The sequence below is a fragment of the Cyprinodon tularosa genome, unplaced genomic scaffold, assembly GCF_016077235.1.
Source record: "Cyprinodon tularosa strain WSP-4 unplaced genomic scaffold, ASM1607723v1 ctg84, whole genome shotgun sequence".
Taxonomy (NCBI): Eukaryota; Metazoa; Chordata; class Actinopteri; order Cyprinodontiformes; family Cyprinodontidae; genus Cyprinodon; species Cyprinodon tularosa.
The window spans coordinates 1022501-1034916 of record NW_024039607.1 but is presented as its reverse complement, the minus strand read 5'-3'; the positions used below and the strand labels follow the sequence as shown (position 1 = coordinate 1034916).

The following is a 12416-nucleotide window of genomic DNA, read 5'->3' as shown; positions in this document are numbered from 1 at the left end:
TTTACAGTCATATTTTTAAATTACTGTTTTATGTATTTTTTACTTTTTTTTTTTACTATTTTTCAAGGCTGCACTTAAAAAAAAAAGTAATTTTCCAGAGAGCTGTTCTAAATGAAAATTATTTTTGTTTTACACTTGTGTAAACAAAATGACAAATAAATCTGTCCAAGTTTAAGAATTGGTGTTATAGAAATTAACTGAATATTCTTTTATTGACATTTAATTGATCATTATTTGCTGCAATCTGTATAATATAATGGAACTTTTAATTACGTAATTGTGCATTTTATGACTTTATGGCATGTTTAATATGTAAATCATGTATTAGATAAATATGAATATGCTAATTTCATAATATATTCACATGTATGTGTTTAATTATGTGTTCTGGCTCACCATATACCTGAAGGATCACATTATAGTGATCATTAAAATCATCTTTAAACATTTAAGATAACTGAATAAGCTGCTTCATAATCCCAGTTAAATTAGTTTGTTGCATTTCATCTGCACAGAATAACTATAAAATCACATTTTGTAATGGTGTGGATAACCAGCAGTAGAAAAGAAATGACAATCTCAACACGTAAAAACAAACATCATGTAGAGTTAATTTGTTTTTCTTTTTTGTTTTCAATCAAGATTTTTCTGAGATATTTTGAAAAATAACAGCCAATCACCCTGTAGACTCATTGGCAGCAACAAGTGGGGAGGGGGCATTGCTGCTGTAAACCAAGCTCTATATTGTATTCTAGTGCCTGTACCTAGATAGTGGATAACTTTTCCATTCGTAATATCAACTGGGTCCATATTAGGGTGGAATAATAATCATTCTCTGCTAAGCAGCTTCAGCTCTAACTAACTCCATGAATATTCTGTTATTTTTTGTTCCGTCTACGGCCGACTCTCCTTCTCCATGACCTTGCATGCCTTTCTATGTGGAAACATGCAGTGACTGTTTTTCTCCTGATTAGATACCTTTTGAGTTTGAACACTGCTTTAAATCTGTTCCTCAGTTAAAAAGAAAAATATTTTCCATGTATTTAACCATTAGGAAGGTAGACATAGCTGCAGGAGTATAAAAATGGGAATGTTCCTGATGTATTGCTTAATCCCACTGTTAGAATGTTGCCTGCCTTTGCTTGCTTCCTTGTATCTTTCCTTTTTCCTTCCCTCTGACCTCACCACCATAAATCCTCCCTTCCTTTCCCGATAAACCGTCTTTCTTGGTTGCTTCCCCGGTCCTCCCTTCATTTCCGTTCCTTTATTTGCCTTCCCTCTTTCTGTAATTACTGACCTACTTAATTCCTTTAACTAAACAAAAATTGAAAATAAACAAAGAGGTCATGGAAACTGGATCAGGCTCTGTTGTGTAGAAATAATAATCAGTAGGGTCCCTGCTGTTAGTATTTTCCAATCACAGCAGATCATAAGTGCCTGTAATGGATAATAGTTGCATTATGCAATAAGATGATGATTCAGCATTATGTCGACTGCAAAGGCCTTTGCTGCATGTAAACACAAACAGGGATAGAGAACTAATCTAACTGTGGAGAATCGTCTTCCTTCCAGCTTTCTTCTGGAACGACTTGTTGCTCTTTGACAGAGATGCTTTTTATATTCTCATTATCTCAGTGTTTGTCCTCTTCTCCCTCTACCCCTGCGTCGGTCTCCCTAGGCTTGCTTCCTGTTGTTCTCTTGTCATTTTTATTCTCACCTTGCTTAAATGGCTCCTACATTCATGCTTCATGATTTCCTGAGCTCTTTGGCGCAGACCCAGACCTCGCTGTTGGATTCGTTAGTGCTTTTTGGGTAACGAGTGCACTGAAATGATGATCTGTGTGTCTTACCTCCCATGGTGATACTAATCACTGCAGATGGACAGAACTCTACATCTCGTCAGATTGTAGGCACTCCTTCCCATCTGCCTGCAGAATAATTAATTCAACCTCTGAAACTTTAACTGCATTTTTATTACTCTGTTGAGGATTTTGAGGGAAACATCTGGAATAATTGGAAACTAAGATGCTTTCGGCATCTGAAAGCTTTTTATCCTACTTTAAAACCTCAATCTTCTGCTGAATAGAAGCCAGATAAATACAGTGGGGTTATATATCTATGACACACAAAGGCCTGCAAAAGTTAAATTGTATTTGTTCTGTTTTTTTTTTTTTAGGGAGTATAAAAGGTGCAACAATAGTGGACGCTCTGGACACCCTCTATGTCATGGAGATGTTTGAAGAGTTTGATGCTGCTACAGAATGGGTAGAGAAAAACCTGGACTTCAATGTGGTAAGTTTGGCTTGTGTGCATGATTGTGTGTAAAGTCAGAAGTTTAGAAGCCATTAAAAAGAGTCCAAAATCCTTTACTCTGTAGATTTATCTTTTTATTTATTTTATTTTAATTGTTATTTAGCCTTTAAGGCAAATAAAAGAAACACCAGTTAATCAATGGCCAAATAATTTAATTTCTATTGACTCTTATTCAACCTTCACAAATTAACCAAAGCGGTTTTGCTCAGCAGAACATGGAGTGACAAAATCTTAAAGGTATAGTGGAGGATGTTCCTTTTGTGGGTGGATCATCAAAATAAGTGGTCCTCCTAATTGTCAATCATTCTGGTGATCTGTTTATGTAAGGCCGTCCTACATGCTTGCTGTTAAGTTAAAAAATGTAGGTTTGTAAAAGAAGGACTGAGTACACACAGAAAGGGATTTTCAACAGCTTCTGCAGAAGGGGAGAAAGAGCTGCAACCCAACACTTTACTCTCTCTCTCCGACCCCCCTCCTGCAGTGCCTTATTTATTAACAGAACATAACACATGGTTACAAAACAGAGTATTGTTCTGACAGAACAATTGATCAGGTCATAAGACAGGACGCTCCACTGACTGAATCATAAGACGGAGTGAAGCATCTCATTTCTCCAATGTTTTATATGTACATACATTAATTTTATAATCATCATTGAATAAACCTAACACTCGCCCTCATTGTCACTTACTGAAAGTGAAAGAGTCTGACATAGTGGAAAAATTGCAAATCTACTTTTGGAAAGTGAGCTTGTATGACCGATGCAAACGGTAACTTTTAAACAGAGCATGCACGAGGAGAAATGGGCTTGTGCACGCTCTGGCACACATTTAATAGGCGTTCCCTCTAAGTGGAGAGGGCGGGTCTTTGCAAAAATTTGCAAAAATCCTCCACTATCCCTTTAAGTAAACTTGTATCCCAATTCTCCTGATTAATTATACGTGTTTAACTTTTCCTGATGTGACTCTTTAGCTGCAAGTGCTCCTCAGGCCATCCTTAGACATTTAGTCATCCATGTACAAACTAAACTTAGAGAAACGTAATTCCCCCAGTTAAGGTTTCAGTAGCTCTGTTCTGTCCTAATGTCTGAGCAGCTATATTTTGACAGTTATTTTTCTCCCAGGTTGTCTTAATACCCAAAAAGGTTTTTGGAAAAATCTATTATTTTTTTTGTTTTTATAAATGTAATAAAGGTTTCTAAAGAATCAATCTGTTAGACTAAAATAATACAGTTTCAGGCCTGAAAATGTTCAATTTGTTTATAATTTATTTAATTGTTTGATTAGAACTTTAGTATATGCCGCAGGCAGGGATGGCAAAAAGTACTCACTTTCCGTACTTGAGTAAAAGTACAGATACTTGTGTTTAAAAATACTCTGGTAAAAGTGGAAGTACTGATTAAACTTCTTTACTCAAGTAAAAGTAACAAAGTACAGGCTTGTAAATTTACTTAAAGTATAAAAGTAAAAGTAGAAACCACTTTTTTCATGCCGTTGCCTACATTTTAAATGGATGTCTGCCAATAGGACTAGATCTCCGTTGTGTTCATTTTCAATCATCTCGTCGTCCATGCTACTATGCTAACGCCACCGCCGCCAAGCTGCAATGATTTGCCGCGAATGAATACCGCCGAATCTGTTGATTCATCTTGTAGTGGTGCGTCAAATGCAACGTAGATTCCCATCCAATTAGATTGAATTTGGTAATAATAACGGTAACTCCATTGAAAGTATTCAAAACTAAAGTAACGAGCCAATTTTTTAAAATGTAAGGAGTAGAAAGTACAGATATTTGTGTAAAAATGTAAGGAGTAGAAGTAAAAAGTCGCCATAAAAATAAGTAGTAAAGTAAAGTAAAAATATCAGAAAAATCTACTTGAGTACAGTAACGAAGTATTTGTACTTCGTTACTTCCCATCTCTGGCCGCTGGATATAACCAGGGCCGGCAGAGCCACTTCCAATCAACCAAAAATGCAAATAAGCAATCTGGTCTTTATAAAGGAACTTTTTTCCTTCTTGAGTGCTTGTGACCCATCCAAGGCCATCTAACTCCAAAACATATCAACTGCATCAAGAGGTAAATCTATAAACGAGATCAATCTAAAAAGCCGGATGTTAGCTTCACCATATAATGCCTCTTTGTATTACAGAGGATCTTTAAGTTGAAGGTATAACATAACAGCACTGATTTTTTTATAAATAGGTGGAAAATAAAATAAATAAGGATTTATATCTTGCTTTATAAAATCACGAATATGAACAACAAGCCAAAGCCAAGGCTAAACACTTATGAACACACAAAGAACAACTATTTAATATTTTAATGCCTTTACTAAAAAAAATTTTTAGCTTTTAAAAATCCAGCTTCTTAAGGACTTAAGCTGAGGAAGCTCTTTATCACACAGTTCAGGTTAAAGTAATAAAAAAATGAATTTATTACTTCATCATTTCTCCATACTGTTGTTAATAATATCCAGAATCACTGATCCACAATGTAATCGGTTATATTCAGTGTTTTTACACATATCTGGGTTTATTTTTTATTACAATACTGAACATGGAATCAGTTAAAGGTTCTATAGGTGAAATAGAATGGCGTATGTTTGATTTTGGGCTAACTAATGAGCTCGGCGGCATGTGTTCCTGAAGATATGAACGTCAGTACATCGCAGACAATTTGCCCCTCTCCTTTGATGTTTTCCTTTATTCTCCAGCCATCCTCATCATGATTAAGAGCCTCTCATTAAGGAGAAGCTGAAAACCATTTTAGCTTTACTTTAGTCAAACCATGACTGCGTCAGTGGATCAGTGTCTCATCCAGACTAATCTAAATAAGCCAAATACAATAGAGAAATCAGCTCAAAAGGTCCAAACCGGTTGAAAAACAGTTAATAGATGCGCATCTGTATTCATTTTCTGAATACAAAATGCTAGATGTTCTCATCCATGTGCTTTTGAGTCGACTGCTGCTGCATTTTTGTATAATCCTTCCTCATTCCAGTATGTCGCAGCTGACCTGTCAGTCAGACCGGATTATATCAGCAGACAGCCAATTGTTTTCTGACGGAAACTTGTTATTTTCTGCCCAAGTACAAAAACCATACTTAGTCCACGGTTTGTGGAGACAATTTAGAGGATCTTAAATAGCACGGCTACAGAATGCTAGTTGTTCCTGGAGGATAGAAAGGATTAAAAATGCAATGAGTAAGGCCACAAGTACCCGACTAGATACACTAAAAGCCCAACTTTAAAGTGACAATATACAATAAATATCGCCTAAGATAGTAAAGTTTGAGGCACTTCATTTGAAGGATTTAAATTCAGCTTTACAGATTTGTGAAGGATCCCAGTCATAAAAACAAAAGCATATTTGGTTCATTCAAATTTATAAAAATGTTTTCTAAGAAAACCCAGTAGATTGCATGGAGTCAATCACTCTGTCTGGGTTAGCATGAAGTTGCTTGCATATATTTTATAGCAATCCCTCATTAGGGAGCATTCTGCATGCAAAATGCAATAAAAAATAAAATAAACCATCATAAGCATGTCTAAAAATTTTAATTTTGAACACATTGTTTGAAAGAGAGTGATACTTTAAATGTCAGGAAATTACAATCTTCATATCTAATACTACACATTAGGGATGCACGATATTGGGATTTTGGCCGATATCCGATATTTTAAAACTCATGTAGCCGATAACCGATATCGATACTGATGTTAAAGCTGGACAAAAATAAGTAGTCATTGAAAATAGCAGTTTTGTTATCCATTTCTGACACTTTGAAAAATAATATACTCAAATATATTTTCATATGCTGATATCAAATAGATTTTTTAAAAACGCGGTATCGATGTATTTTACTTTCAAAATCTCATGAAATTTCATCGTTCTGTTACAAACTCTCATGATATTTGGAAATTCTTGTGAGATTTTGTTAGTAAAATAGATCAATACCGCGTCAATATATCAACATATAAAAATATGGCAACATTTCGTGAATTTTCGAGGGATTTCGTAGCATAACGATGACATATAGCAATATTTCATTAGTAAAAGAGATTGATATGGTGTTTTTAAATGGCAATATATCAGCATATGAAGATATTGTGATATTTTAATGTATCAATATTTTTTCCCTCGTCTGTAAAGAAGTTTTTGAGGAAGAAGAAGTAGTATTTTTTTTTTTTTTTTTAGACTTTAGAAACTCAGAAGCTGATCAAATATTGGGTTAAATATCGGTGGGGTGGCCGATGTCCGATATTCAGTTTTAAGGGCGATACCGATAGTGGGCCGATTATATTGTGCATCCCTACTACATATTAACCTTTATGGCCACTCATGAAATGCTAATGTTCACAAAGAATGGTGGAGATGCAATGTAATTCTAAAAAGAAACAGAAATGACAAAATGATAACTGTTAATATGAATACCCCAACTTTTATAAATGGTATTGAAAGTAGATATTTTTCTGGCCTTGTAGAGCTCTAATTTGATGTCAGGTTAATAAACTCAAATTTATAAGTATCTCCCATATTTAAAGTGCCCAAATTACTTTACAAGGCCATGAATTTAAAAAATCCACACAAAAAAAACATGAAAAATATCAACAAGGGAAAAACAAAACAGAGACAAAAACACAAAAAATAACAAGTAGAAGGAAAGAAAACACTAATTATTAAAAAAAAACAGTTCTGTTCTAATGGGATTGAAAGGGTATTTTAGCCTAATTATTTCTTTTTTACTTCTGGTTACCTTTATGTGAAGTAAGCAGACACTAAATAGACAAAGGTAGAGAGGGGAATGATCTGCACCAATGGACTAATGGTCTGGGCCTGGAAGCTGAACCGAGACCTTCGTCCACACCATGCACCACAATGCAAAACTATTTGTTTTCAAAGGAACTTAAAAGCCATTCATGGTAGTAACCTTAATACAGGAATCAGAGATTTTTCTAGAGTTTGGAAGCAAAAAACTCAACTCACCCTTATTTATACAGCCCTTTAACCCAACCACAGCGGCATCAAAGTGCCGTAAATACTAAGTAAAGTAAACAGAGACCACCTTCTCCTCAGTTTACGAGATGAGTCCTTGGAACATCTAAAAGCAGCATGACACTGTAGTTTTAGATTCTCACTTTTTCTTCACTTTGCAATCAACTTTTTAATCAAATCTTAACAATATCTAGAATTTTAAGGGAGGAATGTGCTTTAATCAACATGTGCAACATTAGCTGCTTTTGTCTTAAAAGAAGGGCCACCTGTTTGGCATCTGTTTAGAGAATGACCTTAACAACAAAGCACATTATAGCTGCGTTCCTGAGTGTCTTTGTGACTCAATCAGCAGCACATTAACAATGATTATTGGGTTTACTGACTTTATTACTCTTAAGGTATTAGCTTCTGGACAGTTTAATATGGCCTCGTTCTTTATCTAGAAGAACAACAGATAAAGCGATCAGTCTCTTGTGATGGCCTCTAAATGACCTGATCAGATTTTACTGTCATTTTATCAGAGCAGAAGCTTGGTGACCTTTTAGATCAAATTCTTTATTTTTTGTCGGACTATTAACTTGTTGGCTCTCCTGTATACATAAAATCATTCTCTGCCTGGAAATATCCATGCTTAGTCAGTTCCCAGCTTTGTCAGCAATGGCCAAAATGTTGCAACATCAGGAGACTTGACTTCCTTCCTGCCAAATTTTTCAAGGGAGATGATTTCAAACAAATACTGACTGAAAGGGTCATTGCCCGACGGTCCAAAGATGCCGTAGCTGCTGGCGTCCTATGCATAAATAACTGCAGCAAACGGTTAGGATAGGAAATATATACATACAGGACAGCGGGCTTTTAAAAATCGACTTGCTCCTCATTAGAGTAGACTGAGTTTGCAAGACTTTTGCCGTTTTTATTTAAGACGAATTAACCACACTGTCAACGAAAAGTGAAGGGAGATGTTTTTTTCAGCCCCATTATTTGTTTTTCTCACAGGACAGCCTATTGTCATATCTCTGTTTGGCAGCAGCGGCTTATGAGAGCTGTCAGTCGAGCTCAAATACTTCATCTGACTCAAAAATCTGTTCAGCAAAACTCAATTTTCTGCCCCTGTGACAAGTACTATGACAACTGCTATTTTGGGATGTGCTGTTATTGTTGTCTGGGAAGATGGGCATTGTTATTTTGTAGATATGGGTCACTTAATCTCTGTCATATAGAGGAGTATTTTGGATCGGGAGGGTTTTGGGGGACGTATTACAGTTGTTTAACAGATAGCAGGGATTTTAACATGTTATAAACCAGCCCTGTGGTCAAATAATGTGTGAATTATTTACTTTCCTCATATAAACCGACCCAAACTAAACAACGCATATTTGATTAAAAACAGTATTTCTGTAAACAGCTACAGTCCAGAACCACTCAGCTATATGCCGACACCAACCCCCGTCTTTTTTGCTTTATTCCAATTCAGCCAGAAATGTGTTTAAAGCTAATTGAAGTGGTCAGTATGTAACCAGTAGTTAGGGTTGTGTAAACAAAAGCCATATATTAAACCCAGCAGCAATGACGCCACATAATTTTTTTATCCTTATTAGGAAAGAAAAATAATAATACTTATTTCCTAACAGTCATGAGCAGTTGTAAAGTGGTTTTATGAGAAGCAGAGGTTATGTTACACTGTGTAAGGAGAGCACCTATGGTAAAACAGGGTTTTACTCAGTTAAAACAAAGACAACATGATTAACTTTGTGTTTTAAACCATATTTATCCTCTGTTGCTGAAACTGATCGCTAGCATTAGTAGTTTTAAACAAGAGATGGATGGCTGTTTAATGCACTAATGAAACTGCCAACGCATGCATGTGGCGGTCTATCTTTATGACACATGAAAAAAACTGTAATATAGACCAAAACAATTAGCAGACCAATGTTTTGGCCTATCTCTAATGTAAACCTTATGCTATGTTCAGACCGCCCTCAGCACAAGCAGCAAAAACACACGTGTTCCTTCATTTTTGATGCTTTTACAAATTCATTTCTGACGCCCGGCTGAAGCATCTTTGCTGCTCAAGCTTCGCCGTCGAAGAGTGGGTCTGATGCGCGTTGGTCGGAGCTACCCAATCCTTTCTTTGCCTGTAACGATGGCAGATGAAATCGAGAGTCCCTTTGCTTATTTTAATTAGTGTTGTGCCGATGCCATTTCTTGGCCCCTATACCCAATACCTGGCTGTGCAGTATCGGCCGAGTGTCTGTGGATGTATATGATGAACTGCTTACTACTTGGATGTAAAATAATTGCCATCCTGGCATTGTCAAGCTGCTGCCTACCTTTGTGAAAAAGGAAAAAGACTAAATCAAAGTGAATCCAGTAGAACTTTTTATTGCCTACCTGGAATGGGTGACAATAGTTGAATACACTTTTGGCTCTCAAAATGGTATCGGTGCCCTATTTGTTGGTACTTGCCGGTACCAATACCAGCATTTTAGTGCTGGATCAAGGCCCGGTACTGGTATCGGTATCGGTGCAACACTAATTTTAAGGAATAATGCTACGTTCAGACCGCAGAGGCTTGAAGCAGCAAAAAGCTCCTGCTGCTTCATTTTTTTATGCTTATTCACATTAAGCTCAGACGTCCAGTAATGTGTGTTCAGATGCGTCTGGTGCTTCTGCTGCTCATTTGTGTTCAATGGCAGAGAGCGGCCTTGCTATATTTGCTGTTATAAGTGGGTAAAACATATTTTAACTTGTTTTTAAGTGAGAAAGTCCACCTGAAAATTTCATCTGAGCAGTCATTTCATCAAGAGCACAATCCTGCCTTCAAATATAATTTTTTTCTGTTGGAGCCTGTCCTCGGAAATAGCGTTCAACTGCAGCCTCTGGCCCGGTCACCTCTTTGCGGTTTTCCGCTACTGTTCGCGGCAGCTGGAAGGCATTTTTAATGTATATAATCCAAACTGCAGTCACCAGAATAATAAAATCAAACATATTTTCCAGCAGGTTTTGACATTTTAGGTTAATTTAGGCGCTAATAAAGTGTTTCAGAGGAGTGATCATAGCGAACTGCATCAGCAGTGCTGTGTCTGTTTCCCTGCCAGCTCCCAGATCAGCTTCTCTGATTGGTTGATGTGGCGCATCACATGCATCAGAAGCAGCTTAGTTGAGAAGATCGGACGTTTTCAGATCACCAGACAGGGAAAGCTGAGCTCAGTTTTCGGCCGCAAAGCAATTTCCTGGTATCGTTTTGGTCTTAAACTAAGAATAATTCAGCCCTGTTAAACTTTTTTATGCTTGTAAAGAACAGCTGGCAATGATGCCTGACAAAATACATCAAAGTAAAAAAAATGGCTTTTGTGATGTTACATGAGTTTTTATTTTGATGGACGACAGAAGTTTTGTGCCAGTAATAATCTATTTAGATCGACAATTCCTCTAGTTGCAAGCAGTAGGTGTGCACCTCTATAAAACCTTAAATCCACAGAGGGCCTCCGGTTGGCATTGGGGGGCCCAGATCTAACTTTTTTCATTTCCGATATGAATATTGCAGCTATGAGTATTAACTGATTCCGAGGTGCGCAAATCGTACTTACTTTTATGACTCATTTTGTAGCGTTTAATACTGAAACAGGCTGGATTAGTTGATATTACTCAAACAGAGAACAACAGTCATCAATAGTAGGCATGTGAACAACTGCACCATTTATCATTTTATCAGTCTATGTTGGAGAATTTGGATGCAGGCTGATATATTCCAATATTTTCCTTTAGGAAATAAAGTTTAAATGGTAAATAAAGCCCTGAAATATCAGGATTATTGGGTTTACTGTGCTTGATGACTGATCCAATTCCATTCGTGAACAGGCCAAACTCCACTAAAACTAAAAATAAAAAACATTTTTTAGAACTACATGTTCATTAGGCAGTCAGACGTTGCTATTTTTGTATACAGAATTATCAGGTGTGAAAAAAACCTAAAAGACTAATCTGCATAAATCTAAAGCTGAACCAACAACATAGGATAGTGTTTCCTGCACAGAGTCGGCTTATTACTGCCACCCACTGGACTGAAGGTACAGTGCATTTATTCTTAGGCTGATTTAAATATTTACTCAACTTTCAGAGTAATGAGAACAGCAGGCTGGTGAATTCTTTAGGATTACCCAGATTATAATTGTCTGTTTTCCAAAGGGAATTTCTAATGCTCTGTTTATACTTCATACTCTGATAGTAGGAATAGAAATGACTATTGTTTTGTTTTCTCATATTATGTTTTTTCCTTCTATTTTATGCAGAATGCAGAGGTGTCTGTGTTTGAGGTGAACATCAGGTTTGTGGGAGGCCTGCTGTCTGCCTACTACCTGTCTGGGAAAGAGGTAAGAAATCTGCTGCTTTGTCATCCTGTCTGTTATTTATAGGCTGAATCTAACAGATGTCTGTGAAGGTGTTATGGACTGTGTTGGTCATTTTTGGTCTCAGAGGATAAAACTTTTTTTCTTCTAAAGTCTTGTTGCTGATAAACATTTAACCAAAAAGACCTTTTATACCCAGATTAATCCGGATTCTAATTCAGCCAATGAATAGCTCATAGAGCCAATGAGTGAATTTGATGTTGAAGATGAGATCTGCAGAGTACGGCAGTAAGAGCTTTACCTACAGTGCTGAGCAAGAGGGAATACTGCTGCAAAAATGTCTCATCTCATTAATTATATGATTTAGTCCCTTGATGAATAGTGAGGCTGCTCCATAGGCCCGTTCTCTCCTTAGATGCTTAAAAAGCTGAAACTTAAGAAAGGAGATAAGAAGGCTTCTTTAAATTTCTCTTCTGGTCCGAGCTTTTTGACTAGGTTTTTCATTCACATACATGATTAATTTTGTTCATTGTTTATTAAAAACAGAGTCTGGAAAACTATGGATTAAGGATAAAAAAAGAAAGTCAACTGGCAAAATATTGGTGTTTCCAGACTTCACTCTTTGTCCCATTGCATTCTTAACGTCCGTCCTTTGGTCTGTCCATCCATCCATCAGTCCATTAGTCCGTTCATCCATCCGTTGTCCATCTTTCCATCTGTCCATCCATCCGTCCACCCGTCCATCCAACCTACCATCT

General features: G+C 36.7%; 1 protein-coding gene across 1 annotated transcript in view; it reads left to right on the top strand.

The window, feature by feature from the left end:
- man1a1 (mannosidase, alpha, class 1A, member 1) overlaps positions 1–12416 on the top strand; it is a 195011-nt gene that overhangs the window by 95013 nt on the left and 87582 nt on the right. Inside the window, exons 3-4 of the mRNA XM_038272736.1 lie at positions 2177–2292; positions 11602–11682. Coding sequence (XP_038128664.1) covers positions 2177–2292; positions 11602–11682 — 197 coding nt within the window. The remainder of the gene's footprint in view (positions 1–2176; positions 2293–11601; positions 11683–12416) is intronic.